This window comes from Leucopleurus acutus (genome assembly GCF_964270905.1).
Source record: "Leucopleurus acutus genome assembly, chromosome: X".
Classification (NCBI taxonomy): Eukaryota; Metazoa; Chordata; class Mammalia; order Artiodactyla; family Delphinidae; genus Leucopleurus; species Leucopleurus acutus.
The window spans coordinates 93,860,180-93,884,033 of record NC_139148.1 but is presented as its reverse complement, the minus strand read 5'-3'; the positions used below and the strand labels follow the sequence as shown (position 1 = coordinate 93,884,033).

Here is a 23,854-nt window from a genome sequence, read left to right as displayed (position 1 = left end):
AAAAATAATACCCACAACTTTCCTCTACCGCATAGTCATTCTAGCTACTGCCATATCTCTCTCCTTCTCTTCATAGCAAACTTCTTGAAAGAATTTTCATTTCTTCGCCTCTAATTTACTCTTCTTAAACATTTGAAAGTTATTTATATTAACATAATACTTGTACCTAATTAAATAGTCAAATGTTGCTAATAGTTATACTGCAAGAAGTAACAATCTCCTCTCATCCCCAATTTCTGCTCTCCAATAATAACAGTATTGAGCATTTACTTTGTGTTGGGCATTATTCTGAGCCTTTATACGTACTAACTCATTTAACCCTCACAAAAACTTTATGAGATAGACACTATTATCATTCCCATTTTGCAAATGAGAGAATGAGAATGAAGCTCAGAGAGGTTATATGACTTCCCTAAGAGCGACCAACTAGTTTAGGGTCAGAGGCAGGATTCAAATCTAGGGAGTCTAGTGCTATAGTCTAGACCAGAAGGGCATCCACCTATCTATGTGGCCAGAAGTTTCTCTGCTCCTACACCAACACCAACATAGAAAGCTCCAGCCCTGAGTGGGCAGCAGAGAGCCATGGCATCACTAGGGCACATGGTTGGCTGTGCATTAGAAGAACCAGTAGGCTACAGAGATAGAGAAGGGTGCCAGAAATCCACAGGGCAATGTACCACACTGAGGCTTAGTAACTAGCCAGCCGGTAAAATCTTCAGGTGGTAGCGGCTACGTATTGATACACGCCTGAACAGAATTAAGTGACTTTAAGTTGGTCCCTTTTCATAAGAGGAAGCACTGCTGCAAGAACATAAGGAACTCACCTCTCAGCAATATTTTTTGCAGACTGGAGAAACCGCGCCTGGTCATTTTCTTTCAGGATATGCTCAGCTTGGTTGATGAGGACCGTTGAGCGTTCGAGACACTGGCGGCAATTAGCAACCTGCTGTGCCAACTTTCTCAGTTTCATAACCTTAAAGAATTAGCAAAAGAAAAATAAGATAACACATCCAGTGGGTAATTAAAAATGATAAAACAACATGAAGGAGATCTGCTGCAGTGATTCTAAAAATAAGACCTATTAACATCCCATGGTCCCTGTACTAAGCACTCACCTTGTCACCCTACCCACCATGTGTGTTTTGTCAACCCCTCCTACCACCTACGGCCCGCTTACTTACCCTGCAACACAGTCATATACTCCAGGTTACCTACCTCCTCTTTTTATTGATCACATTAATTATTTTTATTATAAAAGCAATGTGTGGTCATTACAGAAAATTTAGAAAATAAAAAGAAACCCTACCACCCGGAGATCACCATTGTTGACACTTTATTGTCACATACGTGTTTAATAAAAAGCACCTCCTTTTTCTTTATGAGTATCTACGTTTCTATGTATATATTTCTCTAAGCATCTTTAAGCATACCTATGTGTTCACAGATCTGTGTTCTCGGACACTTCAGTTCCTGTGTTAGTTGGAACCACCCAGCACGGCACAAAGTAATGGCTATCACTCCAGGCTCTCATAACTTCTCACACTGTACACACAGCATGAGCTCACAATCACTGTACTGACCAGCAGACCAGCAAGCGTAAAACCATAGAGCTGCATAGAGGCTCACACCTGAGCTTCTTGACCACGATTCTTCAGTTCCCATGCTAAAAGCCTGGAAGTCTTCTCTCTCTCTCCTTCATCTTTTATATCTAATCAGTCGATGATTCCCATCATTTCCCTGCTAGCAATGCCTGCTATGCTCTTCCCTTCCGTTTGTGCTACCACTTCCCTGGTTAGGCCTTCATCAACTCATGCCAAGGATCATTCCATAAGCCTCATAACATGCTTGCCTGACTTCAGTATCATCCCATTCTGATCTACACTGCACACTTCTGCCGTATCTATCAGTCTTCTCCCTTCCTAAGAAACTAGGATGATTTCCTAATGCCTTTCAGATTAAGCCCGAAGTCCTTACAATGGCAGTCATGATCCTTCTGTAATTCTGGTCCACATTTCTACCATTACTTTGTTTTCTTTTTGTATTGACTTATACCATACACACAGTAAAGCACCCAAATCTGAAGTGTACAACTCCATGATTTTTTGCATATACACACACCCATGTAACTACCAACCAGGTCATGATATAGAACGTTTCCAACACCCCAGAACTGCCATCATTTTGACTGAATTCATAGCACTAGGCCAAAATATTGCTTCTTCTTTGCCCATCTCCCTAAAACCTCATTTCTTCTTGCTTTCATGATCCAAGTTCAAACTGGAACCATTGGTTTGAAGCTTGGACATTTGTAAAGTCAACTTGGCCTTGGCCTCACTGAACTGCTGTGCTTTACCTTTGTCTCTTTGATTTTGACAGCAATCATTTGCTTCCTCTGCTGGATGATCTCTACCAATTCGTCACATTCTTCCATAAGTTTTGCCTCATGCATAGCAGTATTCACCTGCCAAGAAAGTCCAGAGTGTTACACAGTGATTTCTGCCTTTGTCCACTGCGGGCTCTCAAAGGTTCGGACTGATAGCTAAACATGCATAACTTCTTCCATACCTCCCTCATAAGATCCACTCCTAGAAGAAGGGTAGAGATGATGATATTAATGATGCAAGGGCATTGAAGCACCACAGATAGGAAGCTCTCCGGCCTCTGGTAGATCATGATGGTTAATGGAGGCTGGGCAGAAGGACAGATGAGATGGGGGCATATTATTCCCACTGTGAAATTCCCTTTACTCCAGCACCCTGTCCTCCTACTGTTCTTTTGGAAAGAGGGTAAGGAGATTTAAGTACATCAGGGAAAGAGGACCCCTCTCCACAGGCACAAGAATATTAAGATAACATTACAACAACATATTTGTATCATCCTAACAAAAGTGTGTTCAGTTTTCCTTGTTCCTTTCTAAAATATAGAAAATGTTTCCATTTTAAAATATATGAATGCATAGCTATATCTTCACATTAAATATATGATTGTGTAGATATATTTTCACATAGTTGTCATCATGTCTTAGTAGATATTTCTCACTTTGGCTGTCCAGTATCTGAATACCTTTCCTACTTGGGGATACTGGCTATATCAAAATATCTTTACTGCCAAGTCAGGGTAGGGGGTGAAAAAAAAAGCCACCATTCTTCATTGTCTTCCCATGTACTGACTTGTCCTTCTGCCCATCTCTATTACTGTTGACATTAGATGATGTGAAGTCCCCAGCTGGGCTAAAATGAGGGCAGAGGATCTTTGGGCTGCCTAAGTGTAAAAGGAAAGGAAGGGGAAAAGAACTTACATCTTTTAAGCATTTAATGTGTCAATTACTTTATATTGATAGATAAATTATTTCATATAATTATCAGAACCACTTTATAATATAGGAGCTATTCTTATTTCCATTTCACAGATGTGAAAACTGAGGTTAAGAGAATTTCAGCAACTTGCTCAAGATTGCACAGCTGGGACGTGGTGAGACCAGTATTCAAACCAAGACGTGTCAAGGGAAACCCCTTGGCTGGCGAGGTGGGCGGACAAGGTTCAGTTCCATTTCAGCAGCAGTCACACAGGGAAGCACAATCATTCCAAGAGTCTATTCAAGGATCACTCGAGTAGAGCTCTAAAAAGCCGAGGAATAGACAATGGGTTACTTGAGAGCACCAAAACTCAAGTGGCCAGATGTGCTTCATTAGCAAGGTAGGGCTGCATTTCCAATGGCTAGCCCTCTTCAAAGGGCTCCTTTACATACTCCCAAGCCCAGCAAAATACCTGTCGCTGCACCCTGCTGCGTCCTCTCTCACTCTCTAAGGTCCCTGCTGGCCAATTTTCTGTTTCTTACCTAACTGAAATAAAATATGCTTGCCGAATTTCAACCTTGTTTTGTTTTATTTCCACTTTCCAAGGGGCAAATGCCACAATGAGAGCTTCCATTTGTCCTGAATGAACAGTCCCACTCAGGCCATTCTAGTTTGTCTTCTCAGACTCCTCACTCTCTCCCTAAATTGGATCTACCTTTCCAAAGCAGATAATATCACCCTCTCAAAGAACTCCCACTCATGTGAGAATAAGAGATTCATCTAGTGCTCCCTGGATCTGTGCTTAGACTATCTGGAGACTTAGTTCCCATTTATAGTTTCCTCTTGAGGCTGCTGATGGTATAGTACACAGTGGTATGGTGCCTTGTTTCTTATAATTCAGCCCTTGGACTAACCTTGACATAACACTCACTACATGCCAGGCATTGCCCTAATCAGTTTGTATACTAGCTCTCTCAATCATCAAAACAACCGTATGAAGGACGTAACATTAGCCCCATTTTACAGATGAGGAAACCTGAGCACAGAGAGACTAAGTGACTTGCTCAAGGCCACACGCCTAGTAAGTGGCAGAGATGGGATGTGAACCCACGGAGTCTGACTTTAAGAGTCCACACCTTTAACCATCACACTAAACTGCCTCTCCAGTGTAGTGTAACAGAATCCTGTCTTCAGTTCCTGACTATCATTACTTCTTCTGCACCATCCATCTTTATTTTGTCATCCCATTCTGTTTAGTCTTTTCAGACTACCTGTTGTTCCCCTAGAAGGCCATGCACAACCATGTCTTGTGCCTTTGCTCAAGACTCTCCTTTCACTTGGAAAGTCACTTCATTATTTGTTTGTTGAACAAAGTTCTACTTATCTTTCCAAGCCCAGCTCAAAGATCATCACTTCTGAAACTTTTTCTCATCTGCTTGGAGACAGTTGGTTCCCTATTTATATTCCCATAGTACTTTACATATAATTCTATTATACCATTTACTACGTTACAGGAATTTATTAGTTTGTCTTCCCTGATCAAACGTGAGTTCCAGAGGCCAGGGGCTGTGTCGTATTTGATGATACCTCCAGCACAGTGACTGACATGTGGTCTGCGTTCAGTAAATATTTGTTGCATTGAATTGAACGGGGGGCAGTATCTCACTGCTTGCCAGACATGTCCACTTGGTTACTCAAGTTACCCTAAACTCAGTATCTCTAAAAACAAACTCATCACTTTCCCTCTAAATCCAGCTCCCACCTCTGATTTCCTCTGTTTGGTTATTTCTACTATCATTATTGCACTTGCTCAGGTTCAGTTACCTACTTCTCCCTCATCCCCCACATAAATTCACAGCAGTCCTGCCAGAGTCCTACCCTCCTTTTCTTTTCAATCTCACTAAAGTTCTTCTCGTAATACAATGAGGCTCTGGGCCAAGGAAACAATAAATTGAAGCCCTTACCATCTTTTTGGACTATTATTGTAAAAGCCTCATTAATTCATCCCCCTGCCTCTAGAATCTTTCCTTTGTAACCGCCCCCCATAATCCACCCTACACCCTGAAACCAGGGAAAATCATCACCGTCTTCATCATCAACCATGTATTAATCACCTCTTGTGTGCAATGCATTATGCTCAGGCCCTGCCCTCATAAATGTGCAGTACAAAGGGTGATAAGGGCTTCAGCTTATTGGTTCCTTGGCCAGTTTTATGGGGGAAAGCCTCATACATATAAAGCAAACAAGTCAAGTTAGCATAAGTGAAATATCAATGGGTGGTGAAGGCTACAATCTACAGAAATTGAAGGGAAAGATCACTCTCAGTGGGGAAGTGGAGAAAAGACGCTTGAATGAAGTGGGACTTGAATTGAGCCTTGGAGATGGACAGGACTCAGATTTAAAAGGTGAGAAGGAGGGAAATTTTGAGCCAAGCGAATGAGATTGAACCCTACTCTTTAGACAATATGGTATCTTTGAAAATTTGGGAAGGGGGGGAGAGGGTAAGATGGTGGGAGAATGACTATAATTAAATTTTTTAAGAAGATGAACTGAGCTTAATGTGACTGGGGGTAACAGTAAGCATGGGGACAATTTAGGAGGCTATTGTGATGTGAACAGGGCCTAGCCGAGGAGGGTAACAGGAACTGAAAGGAACGGTCAAATACGAGACGCACCCCCTTGCTTGAAAATCTTCAATTAGACAGCAAGCTCCTTGAGGAAAGGTTTTATGACACTTTGTTTCTCCCACTGTAACAGACACAATGCCTTAAACATAACAAACACATAAGAAACATTTACTGATGGATTTAGCAAAATGAAAAATCAAAATAGGAATGGCAAACATTAGAAAATATACTATAGTAAATGCATTTTGTAGAGAAAATGTAGGTTGAAGTGAGGGAGCTTGGGTGGGGTTTGGACAGTTGCATCAGGCAAGATAAAACAGCCAGATGCAACTAGTAGAGCAGAAAGTTGGCTGAAGAGGCAAAATCCCAAACTAAAGTTAAAGCAGTGACATTAAAATCTTTCCATGTCAAGAAGCAGCCCAAAAGAGCAGGGTCCTTAAGTGTTTTCTGAACAGGAAATACTCCAGGGAAAATCTGTCTTCATGATGTGAATAAAACATCTCAAATTGCTTGGAAGGCACTTGAAAGCCCTGGTATTTTCCATGTTTGCAGTTTTCTTTGAAAATGCAGTGAGGTATTTCACTTGCTTATTAACTGTCAGCTGAAAACAACTGGGTTTATATTGATAAGCATTCTTGGTCGGTTGATCTGTTGGTTGGTTCATTGGTTAGTTGGTTGGTGGTTTGTGGAAGACTCAAGATTTTTATTTGAAGTTTGTTCTTTGGTTTAGATTAGTGGGTTTGCCTAAATGGCTTTATGTCTGTGGAAACATCTATCCTCCCTGAAAATACCATTACAGTAATCTTGGCAACCTATTTGTGTAAAGGAAGGGCAGTTTCTGATGTTTAAGACTGAGTCTGAGCACCAGTCTACCAAGGCCTAAGCACTAGGGAACATGGGCCTTCCTGTTAAGCTCCAGATCTTTTCTGCTCTGTGCTCTCTTCTTTCCTCCCAAAGGCAGCAAGAATTTGACTCTCCTGTTTCTTTCCAACTGCCCACCCTACTCTATTTCCTGTAGTTCTTTCCTACCTCCCAGCCCAAAGATTAAACCCAGTCAGACCTAGTCTTCCCCAATTTCCATCCTTCTCTGACACGAAGACACACTTTCCCTATTTGAAGGATTTTCTTGCTGGTCACTACAAGGAAATCAATACATAGGGGCTCACAAAAGCCACAAGTTGCCAAGGTTTAAGAGACTGCAAAAAGTTATGTTGGTCATTGTTCCTGTTCCCTATTGAAATGTAAATGGACTAACCTTTTACCCTTCCCTTCTTTTAGAGAGCTTATTTCATAGTTTCTTGGGAGATGTCCCATACACTCATTCTATAGGTCTTTTATCTCTGGGTTTTAAGTTCATCAGCCTTCCCTCCAGCCCACCCCCAGGAGAAACTTCACCACTCATACCTTCCCCTCAGCTCAGTCACGTCCATCAGTCCTGCAGAGCACCGCACTGGAGTTCAGGAGGAACTGAGATTTCATGTTCAGGTGGAACAATATGTATGAAATAGTGGATGAGCCCTCTACCCAGACTCAACTGCAATTTATTTACATGGTAATAGAACTCCTCCTCCGCATCTCCATCTTAGTGTACTCCACTCTAAAAGATCAATGCCAGCTTAGTTTATTTCCTGGACTTCCCTGGTGACGCAGTGGTTAAGAATCTGCCTGCCTATGCAGGGGACACGGGTTCAATGCCTGGTCCGGGAAGATCCCACATGCCGCGGAGCAACTAAGCCGGTGCGCCACAACTACTGAGCCTGCGCTCTAGAGCTGATGAGCCACAACTACTGAAGCCCATGTGCCACAGCTACTGAAGCCCGCGCGCCTAGAGCCCGCGCTCCACAACGAGAGAAGCCACCGCAATGAGAAGCCCGTGCACCGCAACGAAGAGTAGCCCCCAGCAAAAAAAAAAAAAAAAGAGTAGCCCCCGCTCACCACAACTAGAGAAAGCCCGCACGAAGCAACGAAGACCCAGTGCAACCAAAAGTAAAATAAATAAATAAATGATTATTTCCTGAAACCTTCTGCCCAAATAGATCTTCCCCTTCCACCTAGGAGATTTTGAAATGCCAGCATTAAAGATCATTTGGAAATGTTTTTATTTCAACAAACACTTATTGAGTGCCCACACCACATACAAGGGTTCCTGAGTGGGACCAAAATGATGAAAAAGACTCAGCTTCTGCCTTCAAGGCACTTATAGTCTAGTGCAAAAGATGAGCGTGAATTCAGCTAATTACAATTTAACGAATAGCAGAACAAGCAATAGAATACAAACACAGCTCTAGGAGAGCATAGAGAAGGGAAAATAATTTGGCCTGTGGAAAAGGACAATCAGGGGATTAGGGAAGGTTTCATGTAGCTGAGCTGGTCTTGAAGGATGAGGTTTATGGGGAGAGAATTCCAGGCAGAGAGAATACTATAAATAGCATGAGCGAAAACACAGGCAGGAAAGCAAAGAACGTGTTTGGGTAGAGCAGATCAGCCTGACAGATGCAAGGGAGGGAAATAAGGCTAGAAACGGAGACTGCAGATATATTATGGAAAGCTGCACTGTCATTTGGAGTCTTTGAACGTACCTGGATTAAATGTCTGGATCTTAATGCCATAGTAACACCTTAACCATCTTAGCTGAGAACAAGGTGGAGAGAAAAAGCAGGCATAGTATTCCAAGAAGTGGAAGGGCACAACACATTTCTCACTTCCCATTCTTGCCCAGGAGCACCCAGGTGACCACTGCCCCACCTTCTCAGACTCCAAAATGTCAGAGAAAAGAGGCTGAGGGCTTCATTCTACACGCAGCCACCTTCTGTGCAAAGGAGATGAGAAGGAAAAGTGAGAGGTAAATTGAACATCTGACGGATTATCAAGGAATTGTTACGAACAACTCTGTCACCTTGCTGAGCTGCAAAGAATTCATTACTCTCGTAAGGATGCAGTCAAGAAAACACAATGTTCTCTCTGTTTCTATGAGTTCAGGTTTTTTTTTAGATTCCTTGATTATACTTAACAAGACTATATTGTATACTTGAAAGTTGCTATGAGAGTGGATCTTAAATATTCTCACCACACACACACACAGGTAACTATGTAAGGTGAGGAATGTATTAATTAAACTTATTGTGGTAATCTTGTGATATATTAGCATATCAAATCATCGCATTGTACGCCTTAAACTTACACAATGTTTTCTGTCAGTTATATGTCAATGTTATATATTATATGTCAATTATATGTGATATATGTCAATTAAAACACAATGTTATATGTCAATAAAGCCGGGGGGGAAAAGAAACCATGATGTTTATGATACAGATGTTGCACTTACTGTGGCAGCATCTAAGCTAAGGTGTTGATCCAGATCACACTTTAAAGGACACCATCACACACACCACCACCTCCGCAGCCCTTCGTATAAGGAAGGTTCAAATGTATAACAGGAAGAGGAAGACGAGACTACCTTCTTTTTCATCTTCCAGAGCAAAACACTGCAACATTTCAAAGATGATTCTGCCAGCTTTACATAAAAATAACTAAATGAAGTAGGGCTGTTTTTATGAATTTTATCTGTTTCATTGGATTTGGAGGGAGGGGGTCACTTAACAGACTGGGGGACATGTAAAACTATTAATAGGATTTTGAGTCCCCTGTACTGGAGTAACTGCAGCTTAGGAGACAAAAAAATGAAGAATTCCTGAGGCATAGTTAAGCAACCTACTGCCTCAGTGCTTAAGTTTAATTTTTTGGCAGAGGAGTAGATGAGGGGTTGCAGGGTAGAGGTAGGTGGGGGATGGGAGTGGATCACTCCCATCTAGGATGTGGATCACACACACTAGAAAAGTAGTGTGGCTGAGGAGGTAGCAGCCAGGCCATCTCTTGAAGTGTAAGAACCCTAGCGTATTGGGCCCAGGGATCCGTGCTGTGGGAGGCCTCGAGACAGACATGGACATCGACTGACAGACACGTTTCCTGTCAGCTTGTGGGTGCTTATGATGTGCTAGGTGCTGTTCTAATTGCTTCATATATTTTAACTCATTTACTTCTCCCACTTACCCTATGAAGTTGGCACTGTTGTTATCATTGCCATTTTACAAAATAAACTGAGAAACGCAGAGGTTATGTAATTTGCCCAAAGGTCATACATATAACTAGTAAATGGCAGAGCCAGCATTTGCTCTCCGGCAGCCTGGCTCTTGTCTGTGATTTAACCAGCGTGCGTGTGTGTGTGTGTGTGAGAGTGTGCGTGCGCGCGCGCACGCGTGTGAGAGAGAGAGAGAGAGAGAAACAGAGACAGAGAAAATGTGTTCATAAACATACTTCTTTTCCTCTCAGAGTTGCCTCTCAAGATAATCACATTCCTTTGAATTAACTATTACAAACATTTTGTGTAATTCCCTCCTGATTTTGAAAATAATATATAGTATAAAAATGCATATAATGTAACATTTAGAATATATAATGCACACACATGTGTATCAACACATACACGTATTCCATATTTATTTCACCCTGAGTTTAACTAACAAAAGTTTTGGCAACAGAGAGGACAATTTGCTCCACATACATGCCTTAGGAATGGCCCTGTGCCATGCGGCAATTCTTTGTTGGCTTTGGAGTCCCTTCTCCTCAGGGATCAGACCCCCAAACCTTGGTAGCCTTAGGGTTAGTTACTTTCTCCCCCATATTCTCTTTCCACACAAGGTTGCTGTTTAGAACACGCAAGAAGTAGGAGAGGCATAATCTAGGTTTGCACCTGGGATTCTATATATATAGCTATAAATCCTATGTGAGGCAGAAACCTCCTTTCTGTCTCTTCAGAACCACCGAACTGTCAGATCTTAAAAAGACTGAAGAAATCATCAATTCCTAGCTCCTCACTTTACAGATAGAAATATGAGGCCTAGGGCTTCCCTGGTGGCGCAGTGGTTGAGAGTCCGCCTGCCGATGCAGGGGACGTGGGTTTGTGCCCCGGTCCGGGAGGATCCCACATGCGGCGGAGCGGCTGGGTCCGTGAGCCATGGCCGCTGAGCCTGCGCGTCCGGAGCCTGTGCTCCGCAATGGGAGAGGCCACAACAGTGAGAGGCCCGCGTACCGCAAAAAAAAAAAAAAAAGAAAAGAAAGAAATATGAGGCCTAGAGAGGAGAAGGGCTTACCCAACATCATATTACTGATCAATGACAGGGCAAGGCTGGAGCAAGATCCTTTAACTCCCCATCCAGTGTTCTTCCTACTCTACTGCTTCTTTTGTGAAGCACAGCACTTGCTTATAACCCCCTCTGAAGATATAAAACTCTCTAGATCTCACCCTTGTGTATTTACCCTAGAAATATGAACATGTATGTCTAAACACACAAAAAACTTGCATGAATGTTTATAACAGCTTTATTTGTATTAGCCAAAAACAACTGAAATGCTCTTCAGTGGAGGCATGAATAAACAAATTGTGGAACATCAACAATAAAATTTTTTAAAACTATTGATACACACAACTTAAATGTATCTCAGAGGCATTATGATGAGTGGCATAAGCAAATCATAATATGTCACATAAAGTATGATTCCATTTATATAATATTCTACAAGTTACATAGTGATGAAGAGCAGATCAGTGGTTGCCAGGGGGCAGATGTGACGACAAAGAGTTTGCACCCCAGAGGTTTTTGGGGGTGATGAAACTGTATTGTTCTGATGATAGTGGTGATTACACGAATCTATACATGGGATAAAATTCATGGAAATACACATACTCCCCCATCCCCCAAAGTTTGAGTACATGTAAAAACTGGTGAAATTTGAATGAGGTCTGTAGTTTGCTTAGTAGAATATTGTACCAATGACAATTTCCTAATTGCGATAGTTACATGGTTATGAAAGATGTTAACACTGGGGAAGAGGAGATGAATGGTATGTTGGAACTCTATTATTTTAGAAAATTCTTTTCTTTAGTTTTTTAAATTATTTTTTTTATTTTTAAATTGCTAGATTTTAATGATCTTTTACAGTTCCCTTTTTGATACAGGAACTTACTTATTTTAACATATCTTATTGGAGTACAATTGCTTTACAATGGTGTGTTAGTTTCTGCTGTATAACAAAGTGAATCAGTTATACATATACATATGTTCCCACATCTCTTCCTTCCTGCATCTCCCTCCCTCCCACCCTCCCTATGCCACCCCTCTAGGCGGTCACAAAGCACTGAGGTGATCTCCCTGTGCTATGCGGCTGCTTCCCACTAGCTATCTCTTTTACATCTGGTAGTGTATATATGTCAATGCTACTCTCTCACTTTGTCCCAGCTTACCCTCCCCCACCCCGCGTTCTCAAGCCCATTCTCTATGTCTGTATCTTTATTCCTGTCCTGCCCCTAGGTTCATCAGAACCATTTTTTTTTTTTAGATTCCATATATATATATATGTGTTAGCATACGGTATTTGTTTTTCTCTTTCTGACTTCACTCTGTATGACAGACTCTAGGTCCATCCACCTCACTACAAATAACTCAGTTTCGTTTCTTTTTATGGCTGAGTAATATTCCACTGTATATCTGTGCCACATCTTCTTTATCCATTCATCTGTCGATGGACACTTAGGTTTATTTTAGCAACTTCTATATGAGCTTAAACTTATTTCAAAATTTAAAAGAAAAAGAAAGAAAGAAAACTCTAGATGTCCCACAATGATTTAGGCAGGTCTGGTGAACCAACATTTATGTATTTTTCTGAAGTTATAACTAATATGTCTTCAGGCCTTTGCTCAAATGGCATCTCATCTCATACTCCACTTCGCACCCTGGTTTATATTTATCCATAACACTTATAACCTCTAATAAAAATATATTCGTTTATTGTGTGTCTCCCCCAAACTAGAATGTAAGCTTCTTAAAGTTAAGGACTTTGTTTTGTTCACTACACCTAGAATAATGCCTGGCACACTGTGGGTACTCAACAAATATCTGTTGAATTAATGAATGAATGTGAGTATTTTGGCCCTGAAATAAAGGACAAATGCAAAACTGTATACTAGATTACATTTCTTCATTACATGAGACAAGTTTCCCTTAACGTTTTCTTTTTACATAATTACTCAAAATGGTAATTTTGTTCTATCATTTACATATTGTTTGCTGCATTATTGGAAGATTTGGAAAGATATCGGAATAACAACCTGGGTGCTAGGAGATCACATACTCTGAAATGGTTCTTCACCCAATGTTAAAAGAAAGAAAAAGTTACCTCCTCTGGATAATCGGCTGTGCTTTACTCACCTTATGATGCATAAAAGATTATACTTACAACAGTCAGCCACCAGAGGGTACTGTTTATTCAGTTATCCTTTCTCAATACCTATTGTGTACCAAGCCATGTGCTGGGTATAAAAAAGTTGATAGGACACAGTACCCGCTCTCAGAGTTTGCAGTCTGGTGGGGAGACAGATCAGTACATAGAAGTGCTATGACAGAAGCATGCATAGGGTGTTCCAGGTACACGGGGTAAGGAGAGAGAGAGAAGTACAGAGCATGTGTGATGGCTCCCTGGAGGAGGTGATGCCTGAGCTGAGTCTTAAAAGACAAGTAGTAGTCAGCCAGGAGAAAAGGGGAGGAGTGGAAGTTCTGTGAGGGCAGGGGCCATGTTCACACTGTGTTCCCAATGCCCGGCCCAAGGCAGAAATATGCTTAAATATCTGTGGAATGAATGAACAAATTATAAAGTGCAGGTAGTAAAAAGCACATGCTAGAGGTAGGTAGGGTCCAGATCAAGATATGTCTTATAAATCTTTATCTTAATGGTGATGGAGAACCATTGAAGGGTTTGTGGTAGGGGAGTGACATGTGGGCTTTGCATTTATAAAGATCATTCCCACAACAATGTGGAAGATGGATTAGAGGGGGGACAGCATGAGTCAGAGAGACCAGTTAGGAATTGCGGTTTCCGAAATGAATATGGCGTGGTCATGGCCACTGCCTTTAAGAAGCTTATAGTCCAATGAAGGACACAAAACAGAATCAGGTAATTCTAATACAGCGAAGCAGGCAGTGTAACGTGATGCACTGGCCACTCTGCCCAAGGTCATGCAGCTAGTGGGCGGCGGCGGAGCCAGTATCAGAAACCAGGTTTCCTGATTCCGAGTCTAGGGCTTTTCCCCAAGTCCTCCTTTTAACTGCCTTTCACAACCACAGAACTATGTAAGAGAAAGAGAGCAGGGCGAGCCAATGAAAGATTATGCCTTCTTTAGCCTCAGACTAGACCGTGGGGAGCACTTAGCCCTACTTTGTACTCAAGTCTGACATAAGCATCCCTCCCCAAGACCTTTGTTTCTGGGAGATGGCTTTGGTATCCTGATACTTCCTATATACATACAGAACAAGGAATCTACTGCGAGAGCCAAGGAAATTCACACTCTGACAGCTAAGGTCAGGGAAGCCATAATTCTGAGAAATAAGTCATTCTTTATGAGACAGGGGACTTCAGATGACAAAAGGAAAAAAAACACTGGATCCATGTTCAGAAAAGGAAGATGGTCACTAGAAAGAGCAAGGGCCCAAGCGGAAGAGTGAAAAGAGCTGAAGAAGAGCCTATATTGCTTTCTAAGCTGCGGAGGGTGGAGGAGTTGGGGGGTAGGGAAAGAAGACAGAGAAGCACCAGGAAAGAGCCTCAGGACACGGACCTGAAAAATTCTGTACAAGAGCATCAGTGAAAAAGGACCCCAGAAAAAAAGTCCAGTTCTGTGAGTAGGTAACAAAGATGCCTTGAGAACGTATTTCCAGGGGTCCTGACTGCCTCATGAGCCAGGACAGAGACCAGAGCTAAGGAGTTTCTATGTAGGAAAGCGCAAGGAGATAAAGGGGTCCTGAGGAGAGCTCTTGGTCAGGCTATCTTGGTGGGGATGGGGTTGGGGATGGAGAGAGACTGAGAGAGAGCGTGTGCGCACACACACGCACACACACACACTCACACACACACACACACACACACTCACACACACACACACATATGCGGGCACTCGCTGGGAAGGATCCCTGGGTGTCCTGGGGTAGGGGTTTATCTTTACTGAACCAAAAGCCAAACTGAAATTTGTTAAAAGAATGGGCTTTGATGTTAGCCTCAGGTTAGCCTCCTAGCTCTGTCTGGTCTTGGGCAAGCAGCCTAAGTTTCCTATTCTGTAAATTAGGATGATACTAGTATCTAGCCTCATAGGGTTTTGTACATGCTTATTAGATTAAGCAACAGAAATAAAGCACCTAATACATTTTCTGATATATAATAGGTAGTCAAATAGTTGTTGTTGTTGTTGTTGTTTTACTACTACTGCTCTGATGATGGTGATGACAGTGACTACTATTGCTAAAACCACTATATCTTCTAGGGTTTTCTGCCGAACAAACAAGCAAGCACTGTTTTATCATCTGGTTTATTTTTATTCAGTTTCTGCATATTTTTTGCTTTCTGGAACATACTGGGTCACGATTTGCTTTTCTCTGAGATTACCATGTCCCTTTTCTTATTCTTCTTCCCACACCTAAGCATCTAGATCTCATGCCCAAATGTAGTTACCTCCACACTGGTGGACAGAGTTCACCCTGCATCTGAAAATAAAATGGTCTCTCTTCCTACCAGGAGCCAGACCATCACCTTCCCCCTCCATTCAGAGCAGAAGGCTGATGCCAGAAAGGAGATCAAGTGCTGATTTCTGACAAAACACTGATTACATTTCACATCTTTGGCTGGAAAGGAATTTGGCTGGCTCAAGCTTGTTATTCTCTGTTTTTCTGCTCTGGGCTCCCTCATAATTAACACAATTCCCCAGGCTCAGAGCCCAAAAGATATTAGGGTGGGTCTCGAAGAAATAGGGGTGTAAGCAAGAAAGTTAACACATTCCCTCACTTACAAAAATATAATACCGTAATTACATTCTGTTTCAGTTTCCTCTGTGGTGCTCCCTAAGGGAGAGGACCCCATCTGTCCTGTACTCTGAGCTCCAAGCATAGTAGAGCACTATACCTTGGAGGCTCATTAAAATACTTGTTAATGCATTGTTAATGCATTGATGAATATGCACCTTCCCACACACAATCCCTGCTCTACAGAGCAGGGATTCACCGGTTAGCCTGCCTGTGGTATTGATGAGGAAAGATGAGAGGCAGTTGTCAAAAATATGAACAAAAAGTATGGTATTATGCAAGTATTACTGGAATCAGCGATGGCCCTAGGTTACATCTAGGGACTCTATCCTGTTGGGCATTGCCTTATGGTGAAAAGCCCCTGAGGTTCACATATGTGTGAGTGTTTGCATATGTGCTTGTGTGTGTATAATTCCTGTTATTCATAATCTCTCTCCACCTTCACTAGGACAAAGCAGGTAGGTCTGTGTCCCCCAACCTCACACTTGCTCAGACAAAAGGCTACCTTTTGGGAGCTTCTTTTCCCTTATAAGTCTGCCCTTGATGTTGCCCTTAACCTGATTCACCCATACATAAATAGTGACGGTATAAGGGGGCACAGAATGTGATTTACTTCGGGTCTTTACTTTCCGCCTAGGGCTCAGGGCTCAGTTTCTCACTTTGGGAAGACCAGTAGCTCCTAGAGAAAATACAAAGAAAAGGAGAAGCAAGAAGGACTTGCTGGGAAATTCCAAAGAGCTGATCATCTTAATACAATGTTACTATAACCAAGGAAATCATTAGTTACGGTTGTGTAGTTAATATAGCTGTGTAGTTGTTTTGGTTTAGACTAGAGACTGCTTTCAGGTATATTTGATCTCTACATTTGATCTTCATAACAACCTTACAAGATTGCTAGGGCAGGCATTACTGTCTGCATTTTATAGATGAGGACACTGAGATCCAGAGAGGTAAAGTGAGTTATCAAAGTCATATAAACTACGAAGCAATGGAATTACAACCCAAATTAGGTTTTCTAATTTCAAAGCCAGGGCTCCTTCAGATTCCCCGTGTTTCATTCTAACCATCAAAGAAATCCTGCTCTTTGATCACTCTCTTTGTAGCTATAACTAGAGAGAAAAAGCACCCTTCCTCTTTTTCTTTTTGAGGGTTTTCATGTGCTAAGGTGCCATTTCTTCTCAGCACCTTTTTCTCCCGGGAGGCAAAAAGTAGACTGGAAAAAGCTCTGGATTTAGTCAAGCAGGTCTGAGTCTGAATTCTAGCTTTAACACTTATAAGCTGAGTGACCTCAGACAAGTTACTTAACATCTCTGAGCCCATCTTTCCAGCAAGTAAAACAGAAGCACTGTCCCCTATCCCACCGATTGTTCTAAAAACCAAATGAGAAAATAGAGATAACAGCCTTAGTGCAGAACCCGGAACATAGCAGGAGTTAAATAAATATTGATTCCCTTTCCCACTCCTCCCACACCCCTACTTGCTACTCTAGACTGGAAATATGCAGTACTTCTTTCCCAGAAAGCTGAAATTCAGTCTTAGGTTTATGTCTATACTTATTTATATTACTGTAAAAATAGGATGACTGGCATTTCAACTCTTGATGGCTTATCATTTACAGCTGATATTTCTGTAATCTTCTGTTGGTTACTTGAGATAGTTTTGGAATTTAAAACATGTAGGTGTGTATGGTGCACATATGAATGTGTTCCCAAGTCATTTAAAGGCTTCAATTATTACTCGGAAGTTATTTCCATTCTCTCATTCTTCTTAATCTCATCTAGAACCTAAAGGGCTGGGTTGGCCTTATTTGAACAATGAACTAACTTATTCAGTTACTTCTAAGATCCCTTAGAGTTCAAATCTCACATCTCCAGCACCAGATTCCAACTGCATTTTCTAAGGAAGGATGCATCCACAAGCAGCCAATTCTTGTGGTCTGTCTTTAGATAGTAATGTGGTTTACTTCTTGCACCTGGATCTTTCCCTGTTGTCACATTCACCTCACTGAGGAGCTTCAAACAATGTGACCAAAAAAAAGGAAGATAAAGTGGGCATGGGAGAAAACTGGGCTAGTCCCAAGAGGGGGGATATAGGACTTTGATAGAAATGGATTCAGCAGACAGAAAATAAGCTAGGCTGTGACTCTGACTGGAGAGAGGGTAGGGAAAATTAAAATGTTTTCCTTATTCATTTTAGCATTGTTTTACTGGTTGCAGTGAACATACATCACTATTACCATTGTAAACATTTTATTATGAAATTTTCTAAGCATATTTAAAGCTAGACATCCTCTAGATAAAAACCTCATGTACCCACCCCCCAGCTGCAAAAGCCATCAACATTTTGTTATACTTGTTTGATTTATTTCCCTTTTTTGCTGGAGTATTTTAAAGCAAATCTACGACATTATATTATTCTACCCTTTAAATACTTCAGTTTGCATCTCAAAAATAAAAGGATATTTTATTGCACAATCACAATGACTAAAATAATTCCTTAATATCATTCACCTAGTGCTTGTTCCATATTTAAATTTTCCCAATTATGTAAAAAACATGCTTTTACAGTTGATTTCTTTGAATCAGATACTTTACGAAGAGGAATTTAATACCGATTTTTCAAAGGACATGTATATTTCTAATGAATAATTAAATACTGCTGTTTCATGGTGTAAAAAAATGGAAGACCCCATCAGTACCATGTACTCTTTCCACTTAAATTATTGACCCTTAAAATTCTGTTTTCAGAAATGTATGTATTTTTTGAAAATGCAAATCTCTGTACAGCAGTTTTCATGCATTAAGAAAGCATTGTGGAAGAACTCAGACATGGCAAGAGATGAGAAGAAGTAATTCCTGGGGGCCCAACAGTGATACATCAGAAATGCATCTACACGTGGAACAACTCCTACAAAACACCTACTGAATGCTGGCAGAAGACCTCTGACCTCCCAAAAGGCAAGAAACTCCCCACGTACCTGGGTAGGGCAAAAGAAAAAACAATAAACAGAGAAAAAAGAATAGGGACGGGACCTGCACCAGTGGGAGGGAGCCATGAAGGAGGAAAGGTTTCCACACACTAGAAGCCCCTTCGTGGGCGGAGACTGCGGGTGATGGAGAAGGTAAGCTTCAGAGCCACGGAGGAGAGCACAGCAACAGTGGTGCAGAGGGCAAAGCGGAGAGATTCCCGCACAGAGGATCGGTGCTGACCGGCCCTCACCAGCCCGAGAGGCTTGTCTGCTCGCCCACCAGGGCGGGCGGGGCTGGGAGCTGAGGCTCGGGCTTCAGTTGGAGCACAGGGAGAGGACTGGGGTTGGTGGCTTGAACACAGACTGCAGGGAGTTAGTGTGCCACGGCTGGCCGGGAGGGAGTACGGGGAAAAGTCTGGACCTGCCGAAGAGGCAAGGGACTTTTTCTTCCCTCTTTGTTTCCTGGTGCGCAAGGAGCGGGGATTAAGAGCGCTGCTTAAAGGAGTTCCAGAGACGGGCGCGAGCCGCGGCTAACAATGCGGACCCCAGAGACAGGCATGAGATGCTAAGGCCGATGCTGCCGCCACCAAGAAGCCTGTGTGCGAGCACAGGTCACTATCCACACCCCCCTTCCAGGGAGCCTGTGCAGCCCACCACTGCCAGGGTCCCGGGATCCAGGGACAACTTCCCAGGGAGAACGCATGGCGTGCCTCAGGCTGGTGCAACGTCCCGCTGGCATCTGCCACCGCAGGCTCACCCCGCATTCTGTGCCCCTCCCTCCCCCCGGCCTGAGTGAGCCAGAGCCCCCGAATCAGCGGCTCCTTTAACCCCGTCCTGTCTGAGCAAAGAACAGACGCGCTCCAGCGACCTACATGCAGAGGCGGGGCCAAATCCAAAGCTGAACCCCGAGAGCTGTGCGAACAAAGAAGAGAAAGGGAAATCTCTCCCAGCAGCCTCAGGAGCAGCGGATTAAAGCTCCACAATCAACTTGATGTACCCTGCATCTGCGGAACACCTGAATAGACAACGAATCATCCCAAATTGAGGAGGTGGACTTTGAGAGCAAGATTTATTATTTTTTCCCCTTTTTCTGTTTTTGTGAGTGTGTATGTGTATGCTTCTGTGTGAGATTTTGTCTGTATAGCTTTGCTTTCACCATTTGTCCTAGGGTTCTATCCATCCATTTTTTTTTTTTTTTTACTTTTTCAAAAAATTTTTTTCTTAATAATTATTTTTTATTTTAATAATTTTATTTTATCTTTATTTTATTTTCTTTTATCCTCTTTCTTTCTTTCCTCCTTTCTTTCCCTCCCTCCCTCCCTCCCTTCCTTCCTTTCTTTCTTTCTACTTTTTCTCCCTTTTATTCTGAGCCATGTGTATGAAAGGCTCTTGGTGCTGCAGCCAGGAGTCAGTGCTTTGCCTCTAAGGTGGGAGAGCCAACTTCAGGACACTGGTCCACAAGAGACCTTCTAGCTCCACGTAATATCAAATGGCGAAAATCTCCCAGAGATCTCCATCTCAACACCAACACCAAGCTTCACTCAACGACCAGCAAGCTACAGTGCTGGACACCCTACGCCAAACAACTAGCAAGACAGGAACACAACCCCACCCATTAGCAGAGAGGCTGCCTAAAATCATAATAAGTCCATAGACACCCCAAAACACACCACCAGATGTGGACCTGCCCACCAGAAAGACAAGATCCAGGCTCATCCACTAGAACATAGGCACTAGTCGCCTCCACCAGGAAGCCTACACAACCCACTGAACCAACTTCAGCCACTGGGGACAGACACCAAAAACAACGGGAACTATGAACTATGAACTATGAACCTGCAGCCTGCAAAAAGGAGTAAGATAAGAAAAATGAGAAGACAGAAAAACACACAGCAGATGAAGGAGCAAGATAAAAACCAACCAGACCTAACAAATGAAGAGGAAATAGGCAGTCTACCTGAAAAAGAATTCAGAATAATGATAGTAAAGATGATCCAAAATCATGGAAATAGAATAGAGAAAATGCAAGAAACATTTAACAAGGACCTAGAAGAACTAAAGATGAAACAAGCAACAATGAACAACATAATAAATGAAATTAAAAATACTCTAGAAGGGATCAATAGCAGAATAACTGAGGCAGAAGAACAGATAAGTGACCTGGAACATAAAATAGTGGAAATAACTACTGCAGAGCAGAATAAAGAAAAAAGAATGAAAAGAACAGAGGACAGTCTCAGAGACTTCTGGGACAACATTAAATGCCCCAACATTGGAATTATAGGGGTCCCAGAAGAAGAAGAAGAGAAAAAGAAAGGGACTGAGAAAATATTTGAAGAGATTATAGTTGAAAACTTCCCTAATATGGGAAAGGAAATAGTTAATCAAGTCCAGGAAGCACAAAGAGTCCCATACAGGATAAATCCAAGGAGAAATACGCCAAGACACATATTAATCAAACTGTCAAAAATTAAATACAAAGAAAACATATTAAAAGCAGCAAGGGAAAAACAACAAATAACACACGAGGGAATCCCCATAAGGTTAACAGCTGATGTTTCAGCAGAAACTCTGCAAGCCAGAAGGGACTGGCAGGACATATTTAAAGTGATGAAGGAGAAAACCCTACAACCAAGATGACTCTACCCAGCAAGGATCTCATTCAGATTTGATGGAGAAATTAAAACCTTTACAGACAAGCAAAAGCTGAGAGAGTTCAGCACCACCAAACCAGCTTTACAACAAATGCTAAAGGATCTTCTCTAGGCAAGAAACACAAGAGAAGGAAAAGACCTATAATAACAAACCCAAAACAATGAAGAAAATGGGAATAGGAACATACATATCGATAATTACCTTAAATGTAAATGGACTAAATGCTCGCACCAAAAGACACAGACTGGCTGAATGGATACAAAAACAAGACCCATATATATGCTGTCTACAAGAGACGCACTTCAGACCTAGAGACACATACAGACTGAAAGTAAGGGGATGGAATGGAAAAAGATATTCCATGCACATGGAAACCAAAAGAAAGCTGGAGTAGCAATTCTCATATCAGACAAAATAGACTTTAAAATAAAGACTATAAGAAGAGACAAAGAAGGACACTACATAATGATCAAGGGATCGATCCAAGAAGAAGATATAACAATTGGAAATATTTATGCACCCAACATAGGAGCACCTCAATACATAAGGCAAATACTAACAGCCATAAAAGGGGAAATCGACAGTAACACATTCATAGAAAGGGACTTTAACACCCCACTTTCACCAATGGACAGATCATCCAAAATGAAAATAAATTAAGGAAACACAAGCTTTAAATGATACATTAAACAAGATGGACTTAATTGATATTTATAGGACATTGCATCCAAAAACAACGAATACACATTTTTCTCAAGTGCTCTTGGAACATTCTCCAGGATAGATCATATCTTGGGTCACAAATCAAGCCTGGGTAAATATAAGAAGATTGAACTTGTATCAAGTAACTTTTCCGACCACAATGCTATGAGACTAGATATCAATTACAGTAAAAGATTTGTAAAAAATACAAACACATGGAGGCTAAACAATACATTATTCAATAACGAAGTGATCACTGAAGAAATCAAAGAGGAAATCAAAACATACCCAGAAACAAATGACAATAGAGACACGACGACCCAAAACCTATGGGATGCAGCAAAAGCAGTTCTAAGAGGGAAGTTTATAGCAATACAATCCTACCTTAAGAAACAGGAAATATCTCGAATAAACAACCTAACCTTGCACCTAAAGCAATTAGAGAAAGAACAAAAAAACCCCAAAGTTAGCAGAAGGAAAGAAATCATAAAGATCAGATCAGAAATAAATGAAAAAGAAATGAAGGAAACTATAGCAAAGATCAATAAAAGTAAAAGCTGGTTTTTGAGAAGATAAACAAAATTGACAAACCATTAGCCAGACTCATCAAGAAAAAAAGGGAGAAGACTCAAATCAATAGAATTAGAAATGAAAAAGAAGTAACAAGTGACCCTGCAGAAATACAAAAGATCATGAGAGATTACTACAAGCAACTCTATGCCAATAAAATGGACAACCTGGAAGAAATGGACAAATTCTTAGAAAGGCACAACCTACCAAGACTGAATCAGGAAGAAATAGAAAATATGAACGGACCAATCACAAGCACTGAAATTGAAACTGTGATTAAAAATCTTGCAACAAACAAAAGCCCAGGACCAGATGGCTTCACAGGCGAATTCTATCAAACATTTAGAGAAGAGCTAACACCTATCCTTCTCAAACTCTTCCAAAACATAGCAGAGGGAGGAACACTCCCAAACTCATTCTACGAGGCCACCATCACCCTGATACCAAAACCAGACAAGGATGTCACAAAGAATGAAAACTACAGGCCAATATCAGTGATGAACATACATGCAAAAATCCTCAACAAAATACTAGCAAGCAGAATCCAACAGCACATTAAGAGGATCATACACCAGGATAAAGTGGGGTTTATTCCAGGAATGCAAGGATTCTTCAATATATGCAAATCAATCGATGTGATACACCATGTTAACAAATTGAAGGAGAAATACCATATGGTCATCTCAATAGATGCAGAGAAAGCTTTCAACAAAATTCAACACCCATTTATGATAAAAACCCTGCAGAAAGTAGGCATAGAGGGAACTTTCCTCAACATAATAAAGGCCATATATGACAAACCCACAGCCAACATCGTCCTCAATGGTGAAAAACTGAAAGCATTTCCACTAAGATCAGGAACAAGACAAGGTTGCCCACTCTCACCACTCTTATTCAACATAGATTTGGAAGTTTTAGCCACAGCAATCAGAGAAGAAAAGGAAATAAAAGGCATCCAAATCGGAAAAGAAGAAGTAAAGCTGTCACTGTTTGCAGATGACATGATACTATACATAGAGAATCCTGAAGATGCTACCAGAAAACTACTAGAGCTAATCAATGAATTTGGTAAAGTAGCAGGATACAAAATTAATGCACAGAAATCTCTGGCATTCCTATACACTAATGATGAAA

The 23,854-nt window shown here is 41.5% G+C and overlaps 1 protein-coding gene across 1 annotated transcript in view; it reads right to left on the bottom strand.

Moving 5' to 3' along the window:
• The window catches only part of MID2 (midline 2), a 103,633-nt gene that overhangs the window by 19,710 nt on the left and 60,069 nt on the right, over nucleotides 1-23,854 (bottom strand). The window contains exons 4-5 of the mRNA XM_082864260.1: nucleotides 2,354-2,461; nucleotides 825-973 (exon numbers count right to left, since the gene is read on the bottom strand). Of these exons, the coding sequence (XP_082720386.1) occupies nucleotides 825-973; nucleotides 2,354-2,461 (257 nt within the window). The remainder of the gene's footprint in view (nucleotides 1-824; nucleotides 974-2,353; nucleotides 2,462-23,854) is intronic.